This window comes from Aulonocara sp. 'chitande type north' Nkhata Bay, linkage group LG6 (genome assembly GCF_057382095.1).
Source record: "Aulonocara sp. 'chitande type north' Nkhata Bay isolate Kocher_YH1m ecotype deep benthic linkage group LG6, A_spYH_male_GT1.1, whole genome shotgun sequence".
Classification (NCBI taxonomy): Eukaryota; Metazoa; Chordata; class Actinopteri; order Cichliformes; family Cichlidae; genus Aulonocara; species Aulonocara sp. 'chitande type north' Nkhata Bay.
In genome coordinates this window covers 32545492-32562150 of record NC_141349.1, presented here as the reverse complement: position 1 = coordinate 32562150, position 16659 = coordinate 32545492, and the positions used below count along the sequence as shown (strand labels likewise).

General features: G+C 39.4%; 2 protein-coding genes across 2 annotated transcripts; one reads left to right on the top strand and one right to left on the bottom strand.

Moving 5' to 3' along the window:
* The first annotated feature begins 6640 nt into the window (after positions 1-6640).
* Positions 6641-10559, top strand: kpna7 (karyopherin alpha 7 (importin alpha 8)). The gene is made up of 12 exons (XM_086296346.1): positions 6641-6801; positions 6897-7040; positions 7112-7197; positions 7458-7626; positions 7800-7899; positions 8108-8190; positions 8639-8725; positions 8820-8996; positions 9183-9416; positions 9799-9981; positions 10098-10244; positions 10405-10559. The coding sequence occupies exons 1-12, from the start codon at positions 6736-6738 to the stop codon at positions 10489-10491; spliced, it is 1563 nt and encodes a 520-aa protein (XP_086152472.1). The 5' UTR covers positions 6641-6735; the 3' UTR covers positions 10492-10559.
* xpa (xeroderma pigmentosum, complementation group A) lies at positions 9188-15466 on the bottom strand. The gene is made up of 5 exons (XM_086296347.1): positions 15056-15466; positions 13885-13990; positions 13201-13366; positions 12264-12381; positions 9188-12169 (listed from the first exon to the last, which is right to left on the bottom strand). The coding sequence occupies exons 1-5, from the start codon at positions 15324-15326 to the stop codon at positions 12015-12017; spliced, it is 816 nt and encodes a 271-aa protein (XP_086152473.1). The 5' UTR covers positions 15327-15466; the 3' UTR covers positions 9188-12014.
* Positions 15467-16659: the final 1193 nt, after the last annotated feature.

The following is a 16659-nucleotide window of genomic DNA, read 5'->3' as shown; positions in this document are numbered from 1 at the left end:
TGGACTCCTAAAGCCCCCCAACTTCTCTTGACAGCCTGCCAGCTGCTTCTTTTTTTTGGTACGCACAGACTCACAACAAGAGTGAAAGAAGTTATTGTTGACAGTATCGGCAATGCAGACCCCCCACCACACACACACACACACACACACACACACACACACACACACACACACACACACACACACACACACACTCTGTATATTGTACGTATGTTCTTAGTTCTGCCCCGTCTCTTTTTTGTATGTCTATGTGGGCTCTGCCCTGTTGTCTGAGCCTCATATCTGTGTGAACTCTGTGTTCACCTTTGAAGTTCTCTACCATGCATCTCTGCACCCCCTCCGCCCCGCCCTGTCTCTCTCACTGCTTTGATTCCCTTTCTTGTTACGGGGAGTTGGCTGATCCACAGATAATGCCACTTGGTCTCTCCGAGGCTGCATGTTACTTGAAAAATACAAATCAATGTATAATTCAGGAGCAGAGCCTATACAGCTCAGAGCCTAACTAAACTTTGTTAATTTGTGGATTTATTTGCTTAAGTATGCAGCCACAAATTAGGGCCAACAGGTGCGCAGGCTAAAAATGGGTTAATAAAATGGATTGATGGGTAAGAACCATGGCACCATTACTGGACTGGGTTAATTGGTGCACTTTTTCCACAAACTCCACGTTTTACAGCGTGTCACCAAGGTGCTGAAATAGCACAGCTGCTTTGAAAGCACACAAATGGATTAAAACAAGACTAACATTTGCATGCTGATGATAGTTTGACTGGACTGGCCCAAGAACAATATAATGAAACGTCTTCATTCCCTTTTACTACATCCACAAACAGTTATCACAGGTGTTAACTATCGCACATCTGTGTCAAGTTGGCACAGCAGTATCTTTCTTTTCAGGACAAAACGCTGTACTTATGTTGCCTTCATGTTTCAGGAACACTCTTATTTTTGGTTTGACCTCCTGTGCAGTTTACATCTTTGACTGAGAAAAATGAAAACTTAAATTGGATTTCTGCAGTGAATAACTTTCCTGAAACAGTAGCTGTGATTTTATCTAAAATGGAAAATTCAACCTTGACTTTGAAGCAGTTCTGTATTCTCACCAAGCATCAGTGTAGCATAATAAAAGTCAAAAACCTTCATGAAATATTCTTTTTCTCGCTAGTTCACAGAGCCAATGTAAACATTTCAAATTTCCTAACCACAACTGGTCTGACTGCAGCTGGTATCAGTGAACAGCCAGTTTTTTATAATTCATCAAAATAAATACACACAAACTTGACCGATTTTGTGTTTACCGCAACATAAACTTGGTATATTTATACATATTAATGTAGCAACATGGGAAAAAATCAGGGAATTATCTGCTAAAAGTACTGTATAGACATGTGGTGTGCATGGCTGCACAGCAGGTATGCTTAGCTCTCCGGATTTAAGCATTTCAATAACATGAAGGCAGAAAAGTCTGTTCAACACATTTGACATCAGAGGAGTATGACGGCAGGGCAACACGATCCAGGCAAATTGTTTGGTTCTCCCCATACTAAAGCCTGACTACTTTATATCTTTTTCATACAGTACACCAGAAATGCAAAGAGCTGCATTGAATTGCATTTTTTTAAAAATCAATTTTGGTTACTAATATTAAAGAATGAAACGATCCGTTAATTAAACCCAGCTAAAAAAAATGTATTCAGTGTTTCTTAATTTTTCATATATTTTTTTCCTTAGTTGCCTGATTGACAGTAAACATCTGTTGTGTATTTATGTGAATGTCTATGCATTTATGTGCACACATAACAGTGTTAATGTGTAGTTTTAAAGTAAATGATGAATGGCTTTCGATCTCCCAGCTGTTGAGTCTGTCTATATAGACCAACAACTATGGCTTTGTCAGCAAAAAGAAATGATCCATCAACACACACAAACACATGCACACACACAAACACAATTCTGCAGCCTGGTCAGTAATGAGTATGATGGATTGCACCTGAGGTGTGTCATGTCTGGGATATTGATAGGCAGGTATTGGAGGGCCAACATGAAATATTAATAGGCAGGAGCTAAATGCAGATCTGACATAGAGCGAGAAGGAGAAAGAGAAGGGCAAAAAAGAGAGATGTTTGAAATGCAATTGGTTGTACCTGAGGCTTGATAGCAAGTACAAACTGTGCATAGTGATAAAAAAAAAATGCAAGCATTCATGTAAGTTTGTTTGAGAATTTGAAAGATGTCTAATATCAGTATCAAATTTTTGGTTTTCTCAATGGAAATTCCCTCCATGTTTGACACATCTCACATAAACACACACACTCAAATCTCTCTCTGTCACTCTAACCCATATCCTGTTGTGGTTCTTGCTCTCTCCTCGGCTTTGATATCTGAGAACCGCTGACTTTCACAGACAGACAAGGGACACCTTTGTCTTTGCCACACTGCACGAGTGTTTGTCATCGTTTTTGGAAATGCGTTTGTTCGACTGCGTCCAGGCCATTTCTAAAAAACAATAGCGACTAACACACTTAGAACAAGTAAAGTCCTGCCAAGAATCTGTCCTTGGTAATGCACTTTAAACAGCAAAGAGGGCTGCAACATATCTCCCCTGCTAGAAGTGGGGAGGGCATGTTATCTTGATGTCTGTGTGGGTGTGTTTGTGTGTGTGTGTATTGATGCAGCACTGCAGAGCAATCTATACTAATGATTTCCCATAGACACCTCAAGTTGTTCTGAGAATCGGGGAGGATGGGAGGGAGAGAAGTCAAAAGAGACGAACGATAAGATAGATCTATAGGGAGACAGACTGAAGGAAGGTAGGGCCAGCACGGAGGAAGGGAGGGAAGTTGTAAAAGGATTATTACCAATATTATCACACTTAATGCACAAGCCACAGTTTAAACATGTGCTACCTTTTAAGCTGCAACATTGAGAGCCCTGCACAGGGTTTATAAGCCATAAATGATGACGTTACTAAAAGGTAATGAAATACTTAGAACTTTAGACTTACCTTTTGCTAGTAAGCCATTAACTGTCATTATTAGGATATTAGGGAGGCTTTTAGTAAAAATGTTATGTATAAATGTTGTATAAAGGTAAATGGTCACCTTTACTTATACAGTCATAGACTACAGAGTAGATACACCTGTTTAACTGTTTAACACAAATATCTAATCAGCAAATTGTAGTACAGTAACTCAATGCATTTAAGCATGTAAACATAGTCAAGAAGGCTTGCTGAAGTTCAAACTGAGTTCAAACAGAATTGGGAAGACAGGTAAAATCACTCAGGATGTGGCAGGTTTTTGGCTTATGACAAGCTGGTCTGATTATTTCAGTAATGGCTGATCTACTGGGATTTTCACATTTTCACAGCCATTTACAGAGAATGCTCTGAAAAACTTCCTTGTTGATGGCCAGGGGACAGAAAGACAGAGAGGCAACAGTAACTCAAATAAGTAAAAAATAACTTGTAACAGTAACAACCAAAGTATGCAGAAGAGCATCTCTGAAGGCACCACCTTCAAGTAGATGGGCTACAGCAGCAGAAGACCATACGTGGTGCAACTGATGTAAGAATAGGACATAGGCTACAGTTCACACTGACTCATTAAAAATAGACAAAACAAATTTGGAAAAATATTGCAACAACATTGCAAAGCTCAAATGACCTCAAACTAGTTTCTTGAACAGTGACTGAGTTCACTGTACTCAAATGGACTTCAGAGTCACCAAACCTGAATCCAGAAGAGCGCCTTTGGGATGTGGTGGATTTTGTGGAATGGGAGATTCAGATGTGGTGTCGGTAAATCTACAGCAACCAGATCAACCATCATGTCAGTATGGACGTCTGAGATCTCTGGGGAATGTTTCCAGCACCTTGTTGAATCTATGACACAACGAAGGCAGTTGGGAAAAGGTTCAAACCCACTGGTAGTGATGTGTACCTAATGAAATGTTTGTTGAGTGTAAATGGCAATTCTCATTCTAGCAGCTGCTAATAAATTCTTAAATGCAGTTTGTAGTTTGTAGCCCAGATGCTGTACCAGTAAAAGCTGTACCGCTCATTCAGTAACAAAAATCTTGGTACTAAAAATCTTTTAGAAATACCTCACAACTGACCAATAACGCATCAATAAACAATGCATTAATCACCGTAATGATTATGTGTCTTTTTGTGAGCGTAAATGTCATGCTGCACTTTCATCATATAGTAAAAGTTGTCCGTGCCATTAAAGTACACTTAACCTGGTAAAAGGAAAAATATGAAAGGGACTGGTTTTACAGTACTGAAAGTCCCCAAATATGAGAAATCACTTTGCATGTGTCCACAAACTCTGCCTATATGGCAAAATATTAGAGGAGCATTTTAAGAAACTCTACTTTCTTCATATATATCATATTGGCCTTGTCGTTCTGTTTGTTTCCCTTGTCTATATCTACCTCTGTCTTTCTTTCCCTTCTCAGTTTTTATCTGTTTAGCATTTCTAATATATATGTTGTGGGTTTTTTCATTAATTACTAAAATGCATTTATTGTGTTTGCTTGCTTTGTCATTTCATTTGAACTTTTTTGAAATGTTTTTATTTATGGAAAACTGTTAAAATTGAATTGAAAGTGATATTTAGTCATTTCAGTACATTTTTACATCTGTAATTTGGTAAGAAATGTTTTTATGATAAATTATAAAATTGAACTAATACTTTTCTGCTAAGGTCTGCATTGGAGTTCCTGATATATGATACTGTGTTGTGTAAGAGCAAGCGTTCCTGCTAACTTGTATGTGGGCTCTGTATGTATGGTGTGACTGTGTGAATGCCTTGAACTTGCACAGTGGAATTTCCTCCAATCACTCCACATTGTTCACACGAACAACGAGTCAAAGCAACAGGGCAGGACAGAAACACTCCACACCCTCAGGGGTGTCTCTGAGGAACCATAAGCACTTCCAGGTCAAAAGTCCAACAGAAACACACACATGGTAGCACACTCTAATTCACCAGGTAATTGTCCAGAAAGTTCACATTTCATTAAAGAAGTGGGTCTTCATAGAGAGGGATGCTTTAAGTCTTTGTGTTTCTTATAACACTTTTGCTGAAGGCTCACAGCTGCTTGGTTGTCCACTCAAGGACATTCTGACCTCTCAATGACAATAAAATAAGTTGTCAGAGAGCATGAGAAGTCATTCATCTCTATTATCCTCTGTGGTTTCCTGCATCTGACAGTAACAGTGAAGCAGGACTGAGAAAACAGCAGAGCCGGAGAAACAGACACAGGGAAGGATGACACAAATGGAGAATTTACATTCTTTTTCCTTGTTTTATAATTAAATTTTTAATGATTCATTCAAATGACTGACACTGATGTATAATATTCAGTATAAAAACCTTTTCAGTATAACATCTGCCTTGTAGCTGCTTGGTGACCTTCTCAGTGGGCTATACAGGTGGGCAGAGGTCGAGCTGCAGTGGGCTGAGCTGTTTTATCTGTATATATAAAGCACATTTAAAGTAAACCTGAGCTAGATAGATTTATGTTTGCATGCCCTATTTATATATATATATATGTGCGTGTGTGTGTGTGTGTGTGTGTGTGTGTGTGTGTGTGTGTGTGTGTGTGTGTGTGTGTGTAGAAGAGAGGCAGTTGGTCTGGGAAAGACTCTTGAGGTGCTGCATTAGAGGAAACAACTGTGATGAGCATTGTGTTGTGCGTTTGATTGTAGGCGAGGAAGTAGAAAAAATTGGTGTGTTTATACAGCACAGTACAGCACATGAGTCTGAGCCCTTACAGTCGCATGACCCTCTGCGTGTGTGAGTGTTATCAAGAGGAAGTGATTACTGTATAACTTGGTCAGAGGGAAACCTCTGACTATTGTTCGGCCCTTCCTGGTCATTACAGAGGAAGACGAGACTCCATCACTGTCACTTTTTCTCTAGCTAGCTTTCTCTGTCAGTGACTTTCTTCTCTTTCACTACTTCGATCTATTTATTTTCTCATTTTCACTGTTTAGCTCCACCTTTTTTTTCTTTTTCTTTTATTCTTCATACTAAAATAAACAGCTGAATTAAAACCAACTGTTCGATAGGCACGAACTAATTAATTATACATTTAAAATCTTCTTTTTATTTAGCAGGGACTTTAACTTCGTCACAGTTCTTTTGATCAAATGCAAGCAGTTTGTCTGTTATGTTGTGCTGCCCTCTGCCGTCTAAGATTAATCCTACGCAAAAGCGTCTGCAGCCCCCAGAATTTCCAGTGCGAGGAATTTAGGCTGCTAGCGTTTAATTATTTCTTATAACTGTGTACATATATATATGTATTATTATGCATGTATCATGTGTATTCCAGAGTGCATTATAGGAAAAAAAATATTTAAAAATGGAAATCCCCAGCCTTTAATTTGAGCTATGATCCGTATAAAATTAAAATCTAGTAAAAGGCAGTCTGTAGTAGAATTACATTTTTTGCTTTTATTTTATTTTATTGTTTTTGCGAATATTTTTAAAAGAAGCAGTTCGTTCTATTCTTGCTGTAGACTGAAAGTGACCTTGCGGGAGCCCTAAAGTTCGTTACTTAATTGAAACCTGCACAGCTGCGCTTGAATGAATCAGCACGACTCCTCCAATAATCACATCTAACTTGATTCACCTGAGGCGGCTTTGACAAATATAATCACCCGGCGGTTGGTTTCACTGAGTTTTTATTTCAGGAGCTTGGATTACTGTGCGCTCAAAGGCCAACATGCCCACCAAAAACGTTACCGACGAACGGCTCTCCAAATTTAAGAATAAGGGGAAAGATCCAGCAGTAAGTTGACTATGATTTTTTTTTTTAATTTATTTATTTTTTTAGGTTCTATGTAATGGGTTATTTTATCTGAGCTACACCATCTACTCCTGTAGAAACTTCGGGAGAAAAGGATCACGGAATGCGTGGAGTTGCGCAAAGCTCACAAGAATGAAAATTTCTTGAAAAGAAGAAATATAACGCTGTCGTCCCTCCCGGACGAGGAGGCCCTGTCTCCAGACTACATCCCCAACGAGCTGGTAAGTTTCCAGAAACCTTTAATAACTCTACTAAAACTAGCAGAGACTCTAACAACATACCTGTAATCCAGGTGACCCACTTATCCATTGAGGACATAATTAAAGACGTGAACAGCGACTGCAGGAAGTCCCAGACCCGAGGCTGTCAGGCAGCCCGGTGAGTGTTCAGGGATGATTATGATCTGTCTGATACTGTCTTCAAATGTAACCCTTGCTTTTTGCCATCTCACAGATGATTACCAGCTCAGTCTGTCTGTAAAGAAAAACATCAATTTCAGGGATCACATGGGACCTGTGGGGAAACCGTAATGGGCGTTTATACAATGTTAATGACACCCAAGAATTTATTGGGTACAAGTGAACTGAGCAAAGTAAAGCCTGTACCTTAACTTTTATTTTTTTTAATCGTCTCCTCAGGAAGCTGCTTTCTCAAGAGCGTAACCCTCCTCTGAAGGAGATTATAGATGCTGGTTTGCTGTCTAACTTTGTGTCCTTCCTGTCTATGGACGATGAGCCAACTCTGCAGTTTGAAGCAGCTTGGGCTCTAACAAACATTGCCTCTGGGACCTCTTGGCATACACAGCAGGTATTAAAGCTGTCTGATATTAATGTTATGTTGGACAGATTTCACAGTAATCTATCAACATGTTGGATATTGTCAATATTCAACATATTATAGTCACATGTCTGCTTTGGGTTTACCTTGTAACCTCCTCAAGCCATTTTCAGAGCAGACTAAATGTGTGTGTCTACCCTCAGGTGGTGGAACATGGGGCTGTACCAGCTTTCATCTCTTTGCTGTCCTCGCCAATGCTGCACATTAGTGAACAGGCTGTCTGGGCTCTTGGGAACATTGCAGGTTAAATCTTAAATACAATGTATTGTCATGTCTGGCTTTGCTCTAACAAAGGGGGGTGTTGAAAATGGGAATCTGAGATGAGTTTCAAAAAGCGCCTCAGTTGCTGAGTAACTCTGTGGTCTTCCCACTAAACAAAGGAATATGGAAAATAAAATCCAGTCCTCTACTTCAGTTTCATTGTTATGCTTACAATGTAACTACTCCTCAGGTGATGGTGCAACTTATCGCGATGTCTTGATTGAGTGCAATGTCATCCCAGCCTTGTTGTCTCGAATCTCTCCAGACACACCGGTCAGTTTTATGCAAGCTTTGTTTGTGTTTGTCCTCTTTTTCTGATAACTTCTAAATATTCTGGATTTGAGATTGTCCTGCACTTGGTAGAGTCTAGGTTTAGCTTTGCACTTAAACCAGTCATGATTTGGCAGTGTGGTTAAAATGCATTATGCTGAAAAATCTATGGTTTTAATTTGTCAAACTGAAGTTCCCACAAAGGAACTTGACTGCCTTTAACTGGTTCTAGTGTATAGTAATTCATGTTGATGGCTTTCAATGCCAATGAGTGCATCAAATTGGTCAAATGTGATCAAATAAGTTCTAATGAGGAAGATTATTATTATTATTATTAATAATACTTCAACTGCATGATTCTTCAACTAAAAGCTACTAAAATAGTATTATCAGATAACTAGTAAAATGGTGAAAAACTTCAAGTCTAAACTGTAATTGACTCTAACTCTAGGTTGGCTATTTGCGTAACCTGACATGGACTCTGTCCAACCTGTGTCGAAACAAGAATCCATTTCCACCCTTGTCTGCAGTCCAGCAGGTAAGATCAGGAACTGTTGTATTGACACGTGATCAGATTGCACATCTTAATTCCAAATCCACCAGTTGATAAGCTACATCTTCTGCTTCTGTAGATGCTTCCTTCACTGGTCCAGCTGCTTCATCTAAGTGACAAGGACATCTTATCTGATGCATGCTGGGCAATCTCCTACCTTTCTGATGGTGACAATGACCGCATTGAAATTGTAGTGAAAACCGGTATTGTTCCTCGACTGGTGGAGCTCATGAGTCACCAGGAGCTTGGTGTCATGGTAGTGTATATACACACACCCCTACTCTGAACTTAAGGGTCTGTCACTTGAGCATAAGTTAAAAATCTGACATGAGATACGAAGATTTAATACTTTCCCCTCTGTCATTACTCAGTGTTGCATTTGAATATGAATGATCACTTCATATACTTTTTTTTTTTTTTTTCATAAATCTTTGACAACCAGACCCCAGCTCTCCGCTCCATTGGGAACATAGTGAGTGGCTCTGACCTACAGACTGAGACTGCAATTGATGCTGGAGTTCTAAATGTCTTACCCAAGTTAATGAGGCATCCAAAGGCCAGTATTCAGAAGGAGGCAGCATGGGCCTTGTCCAACATTGCTGCAGGTCCATGCAAGCAAATCCAACAGCTGATCACCTGTGGTCTGCTTCCTCCTCTAGTACACTTACTGAGAAATGTGAGTAGCCTTCAATCTGTAGTCTGAATTCAAAGTGTAAAACTGTGTACACCACCTTTGTGTTTACTGGGTTACTTGATCCAACGTAGTTTTAATGAGCCATCACTCTGTGGATAAAGGCCACAATGAAGTGTAGGAGTTTAGTTCTTTTCCAAGTGAAGTTGTGATAAATGGGCTGAAATCCACACCGAAAGTTGGCACTTAAACACTAGTGCCGTTCAGATTCTGAGTAAGCTAGCCATCAGTATGTTAGGTTCTTTTTTTTTTTTTTTTTTTTTTTTTTCTTTAATACAGAAAATTGTCCAATTTCACAAGTAACAATGGGCTTATCTGTTCAGCTGCCAAATATTTTATTTTTTGTAAATATTCTTCCTCGTCTCAGGGTGACTTCAAAACTCAGAGGGAAGCTGTTTGGGCTGTGACAAACTTGACTAGTGGGGCTACTGTGGAGCAGGTAGTCCAGTTGGTGCAGAGTGGTGCTCTGGAAGCAATCATCAACCTACTTCAGGTCAAAGATGCTAAAGTCATTCTGGTCATATTGGATGCCATAAACAACATCTTCATGGTGAGGGCAGAAGATGTCGCAGATTATAAAATGCATTAATCTGGCTAAATTAAAATGCAGTGAGATTTAAGTCTAAATGATACTATGTTTGGTGGGGTTGGCTGTGACTTTTTCAGGCTGCAGAAAAGCTTGGTGAGATGGAGAAGCTTAGCCTGTTGATTGAAGAGCTGGGAGGACTGGACCGCATTGAGATGCTGCAGAACCATGACAATGAAATGGTGTATCAGGCTGCACATAACATAATTGAGAAGTACTTTAGTGATGTAAGTCTTAGCTGTGTGGATGAACAGTTATAATGTAAGCCTTAAACTTTGTAATCTGAAGTTGGGAACTTGTACTAATATTTGTATTTTATTTTTGCATTTTGATTTGAAAGCTGACTAAAAAATTTTTTTTTTTCTCTCTCTTCCCCTCTCTATCTAGAGTGACACTCATGGTGAGAAGGTTGATGCAACAGAGGATGAATTTGCTTTTCAAAGCCCTGATGTCCAGAAAGCCTTTGAATTTTAAAACTGACTCTGTATGTTTTGAATTCATGTTGAAAATTTGAATAAAGGAATGATCTCAATGGTACTAAACAGTCATGGGTAACTTGGGCAAATCTCATTTGCACCTGTGAACCACAGCAAACTAAAATGTCACAAGTTTTCCAACATTTAAAACTGTTAAATCTGCAACTTCTCAAGTGTAAACTTGAGTAAGGGCTAGACGTCAACTGCATTGCTGGAATTCGGGTTGCTAGTTTCACTTTACTACTTTCCTGCGCTGTAACTTATTCTGTATCACTCTGGGCAAATCATTAGCTTGCAGAAGACTGACAAGAAAATTGGCCTCAGTTAAAGGTGCTTTATTTCTGCCTCTCGAACATTTGTGGCACTCTCCTTTATCCCATCCCCACCTGCTTCATCCACCAGTGTCTAAACTGTCAGGATCATGTCCTGCTTCCTACAGTTGGTAGTGACTCTGAAGTTTATTAAAACTGAACATGAGTTGGCAATCCCTCCTTTACTGAAATTTAAGCATTCAAGTCTGGCTGACTACTCTGAACTAGTAATTCAGACACTCTGACGTGCAAAAAGTATAATGAAATACACTTTCCACCCCTCACATGCACTGTGAGGAAGTAGAAGACTAAGTCAAAAGCATGAATTGCCAAAGCCACCCATCCTCTTCACATACCACTGAGATGTGGCTGCACACTGATCACGAACTACAGCTTTGCTCTGTAGAATAGCATTACAGACGACCTAGCTAACAGAAGGGACCTATAAATAAAGCATTTTCAGAACTTTACAACTAGAGAATTTTTAATTACATCGTTACAAATAAAGAAATTTACACATTTCCTTAAAGCTAATACAAAATAACATTTATAAAAACCAAGATGTGAAAATTCACAATGGTCAGACCAGGCTGAAGTGTGTGCACTGGTGCATCTGGCCAATGCTCTTTGATAATGTCTTTATCAATTGAAAATTGATACTCTTGGCAGACTGGCACTGGACTGACTCCCAGAATGCCTTGAGCATAAAGCCATGATGAAAACAAAACTACAGCAGGTGATGTGAACTTCTAGTCTTAGACATCTGGCAACAGCTGCAGACTTCTTTCATAACTGCCCTCCTAAGATATGACTTTTTCTAAGAAGGCAGCAGCTTTGGAAAATGTCCTATTTGTCACAAGGAAGACCTACAATTTTTTACACAACATTTTACACAAGTTTCAGTATCATGCTTTCCTTGACTTGCCAAATTTCAAATGATGCAAAACAATGAAAAGCAATGTGCATAGGTATGGCTAAAAATACAACTGAGTCAGCAATCAAGCTAAGATGTGCAACAGCCATTAAAAAAAAGAACTTACTGCTAATGTGTTGAATACAATGGTGATTTTGGCCCCTATTATGTGATCTAGGTGGAGCATTTTATTGCTATTTATTATAAATGGAAAAAATACAAATAGGAATTTGGAAACTTGCGTTCCTGTCGAAGCACCAGACATCAGTCTTTAACAGTGTTTGTGGACGTGTGTCTCTACATTTTCTCATAGCTAAGCTCATGTCCACAAGTGAGGCACGTTTTCTTGTAGAGGTCTTCCTCTTCATCTACAACCTCTTCTGGTCCGTACTCATGCTGGTGAGCGGTGGTGTTTTTGGTCCACATACTGCTCCTTACTGCTCTGCGTAGCTCTGATACACGCACAGAGACACACAGCTGATGTTTAACAATGCTCAGTGTAACCCATTTGGGAGGGGAGAATTTTGGCTCAAAGCAAACACCAACCTTTGACCTTCTTGTTGAAGCGTTTTTGTTTCTGCACCTCTCTGTTCTCTTCTCTTGTTTCTCTGGCTTCTTCTAGAGCTTCCTCTGAACCCCACACCTCCATACATCTTTTCTCCACCTGTAATATACAAAAACCTTTTAGCAGGTCCATAGACTGTACAGGTAAGATGGACACTGGCACCATGATGCCCCCCTTGGAATTGTAAAATTCTGCTTTAAAGTTGAAATTTAAGCATTTCGCTGCAGCCATCTTTGGTTTTGGGTTGAAGCTAATATCTGGAAAACCGAGGACTAGTCAGCCACACTGTAGCTAGTAAATTCTAAATGTTTAAAAGTGATTAATAAGTTACTAAACCAAGTGGGAACTAAGTTTTTTTTCATAGATCTTTTTGTAACCAAAGGAATCGCCCCCTGCTGTCCATTAGAAAGACTGCAAGTTTAAATCACTTTTACCATCTTCTTCACTTTAAGATTATGTAAAAGAGACTTTTACATAATCTACAAAACATACACCCTAATACATTTCCTGAACATTTAGCGGTACTTTGGTTTACTCACACCTCAGCCTCTCATTTCTTGGGTAATAGTATTTTCACATTATTTATGTTATCACAAATCTAATGACTAACGATTTTTAACACACAGTGTGTTAAAATTACAGTTAATTGGTAAGCTTGTGTCCTAAAACGTGTGCATTGTAAACTTAAAACAAAACAAAACAATTATCTGCTTGTTTTTAGTGAAGATTTACGAACCAATCACTTCACTTTTATATGAATAAAGTTTCACATACATTAAGCTTTTTAAGACAGAAATACTATATTTAAGTTCACAGTGAGCAGTCTAGCCACACAACACTGAATGCTAAAGAATATTAGCATAACGTGAATATAGGTTAAAAAAAGTTGTATGAACTGCCCTTCGCATATTTTCATACCTGCAGCTGGAGGTAGAGCTTCATATCTCCCCAACGTGGGTTATGGGGGTTTTTCTTCAGTATAAACCTGAGAGGAGGCTCCCTCTTGTCCAGGTCACAGTCCTTCAGCAGGTAGCGCTGCTTAGCCTCAGTCCTGGAGATCAACTTGTGCTTTTCCTCATTGTCCCTGAAAAGGAAATAGGTTTAAAATAGATCTTTAGTTGTACGACTATATAAAACAAAGTTGACAGTTATACACAAAAAAAGTTTGAGGCAACTAAATGACCAAAACATTGCACTTTAAAGCCCCTAAATACATAGACTGTGATGGACACCAACACAAAATGTTTAGGTATCTTAATGCTTAATATAGAATGCACAAGCAAATACAGTAAATGACAGCAAATCATCCTTTTTTTAAATTTCGTCATGATGACGCCTTAGTTTAGTTTTGTTTAAAAAAAAAAAGGTTCAGTACATGTAACATGTAACATGAGGAGGTGTTAATTCATCCTCCAAATTCTTCCAGATCTCAGGGAGCATGACTGTAAACAGCTGTTAAACACTGGAAATCAGTGAGGCTTGCAGGTGTTTATGGTTCAAAGTTTTAAAATATAAGTCACCAAATAAATCTAATAAATATAAACGTATTAATTGTGCACACAGACTGCAGCAAACACATCAGGTGTGTGTGTAAGTGTATACCTGCAGTTGTCGCACACAGACAGGTCAAAGCTGTTGCTCAGGTACGAGTCCATAAAGGGTTTCTGACATTCATCACACATCAGGTACTCTGGTTCAATCACCGGAGCTGAAAACAACGCAGACCCACAGTGATCAAGAACAAAGGTAAATACAGTTTTTCTCAAATGTTAAAACACAAAAGCCAATCCTGCAACCCAAATGACCAGTAGTCTAAACACATTTACTAAATGTAGCCACCATATTCCAGTACCATAAACACATGTCACATGAAGACACAATTCACAAAACACAACCCTCTGTACTCATAAATCTAAACACATTTTTCCTTGCTAAAACACATGTTGCAAAACAACTCTGCTCATATTCCCAAACAAACACAATGGATGAAGGCAGAGTCAGGGGAAGAGGAATTTGATGCAGAGGAGGGTGAAGAGCGGGTTTGGAAGAAGAGGAGCAGGCCAATGAGGAAGAGGAGTTCAAATGAGAGGAGGAAGAGGAGCGACCAACGAGGAAGAGGAGAAGGCCAACATGGGAGAGGAGAAGGTCCAGGAGGGAGAGCAAGACAACCTCGCACCATCATTACGGACGAGATGCGAGCAACAGCTCAGCGACATGATGCCGCACAGTGATTGTGGTGTGTGTGTGGTGTGAATAACGTAAATAAAAAAACTTCACACCCTGTTCATGTTTTCAAGATTACTGTTGTGTGCAATAGATTCTGTTTTTGCATTGAGTTGTGTTACAGTAGTGTACGTACATGCAGGATTTTCTATAGATTTATACTACTCATATGAAACTCACAAATCTAAATGCCTAATCCTCTGCAGGGATCTACGACGATCCGTTACTGTATAGTTTCTAAAATATGCATTGGCAGTTATGAAACAAAGAACCTTCTCACAAATTGAGCATTGTGTTTTCAATTGTTTTGCTGTAGTGTGTAATGCTGTGTATAGTGTTTACAGTTTTGACAGCTTCGAGCTGCTCTCTTGGTGTGGGAGTTTGAGTTTTGCAGTGGGAAGGTGTGGTTGTGTTTATGTAGCTTTAGAGAAGGGTGTTGTGTTTGGACATTGGGGGACCTGGTGGTAACGTTTGTGACGTGTTTTAGCATTTGAGAAAAACTGTAATGTAAGTACGAGACGAGCACGTATTTGTCTAACTAAACACACACCTGGCTGATGCACCACTACCTTGATCGTCTGCTCTCCCTCTATATTTCCCTCCTCGTCGATAAAGAACCCAGCTCCCGAGTCGATGGTCTTGGAAACTTTGGCCGCTGTTGCGCCCTCCACAGCGGACAAAGGACGACTCGCAAGACGGGCTTGTCGGAGCATCAACGCCCGCTGCCGGTTCCTCTCGATTTTAGCCCGCATCGCCGGGGAAAGCTCGAGTTTGGGACTCGAAGCACCACCATCCACTGTCTCGGCCTGTGACGGATCCATGGTGCTCTCTAAACACAGCGATCACGGCAGAGCAATGAATTAAATTACTCTGCAGAACTTGCCCCGGTCCCTCTCGCTCCATGCAAAGTCCAGCACTAGATTGTTGTTACAAAACTGACAGCTGAATGCTTCCGGCTTCTTTTTCGTTTGGGTCTTTTGGTGATTTTCAAACAGCTTTCGGGGGCAATACCGCCACCTTCTGTCTGACCCCGTGTGGAGTAAAGCACACCGCTATCGGACTAATAGTAACTGAATTCAAAAACGTCCACATATCTATTTATTACACTTTATATAATAAAATATTGCATATTCATTTTGATTCTTATGGCTTAGTGATTGTAAAACCAGAAATTCAATATTTCCAATTATTATTATTATTATTATTATTATTATTATTATTATTATTATTATTATTATTATTATTATTATTATTATTTTCTAAACTTAGTCAAAAAGAAAGGATACAATGTATCCTTAAATAAAGCTCCCAATGAGCCAGAGTTTCTTAAAATGTTTCAGTTACTCTTTAGTAACAGCTATCCAGACTTTTTCTTCATTCAAAAGAATTGTCAGGCCTGAAACACATACAGTATCTGAAAGTCATGTCTTGAAGAAACAACAGAGACCAGACCCAGGGCCTGACAGGTGTATATGGTCCTTCAGTAGCAACAGGGTTTATGGACCTGATGGTGGATATTAGGAAAGAAGAGCTAAGCAGAGCCTACAGTCATTTGTCAAACACAAGGGAGGCACTGTTATTGTTTGGTGTTACATTTTAGTCAGCGGTCTTGTCAAAATTGATGGATGTACAAACAGAAAAAGTATGGTAAGATTCTGATCCACTGTGTATTATCATCTGGAAAACATCTGATTGGCTGCTCAGATTGGAAGATCAGATTATCTACTAATCAGAAGATTGGTGTTTTCATTACTAGCTGCTCCAGTCTGCATGCCAAAGTATCCTTGTGGAAGATACTGAACCCCGAGTTGCTCTCAGATGCTTTCGTTGTAGTCTGTATAGAAAGCACTTAGGTAGAAATAGCATTTTAAAAAATTGTATGAATGGGTTTAAATGGGTCCATGAGTAATGTCATATAAAGTGCTTTGAATACTCGAGTAGAACAGTGCTACATAAGAACCAGACCATTTACTATTAACAATGATCCCAAAGACACTGGTAATGCAGCGAAAGCATTCCCAAATAGAAAAACACACATTACTATCAGTCATGAATTGGCTTCCCCAGAGCTCAGACCTCAATATTAGTGAAGTTATGTGAGATCATCTTGGCAGAGAGTGGAGCAAAACACCGCCAACATCAAAGAAGAGCTTT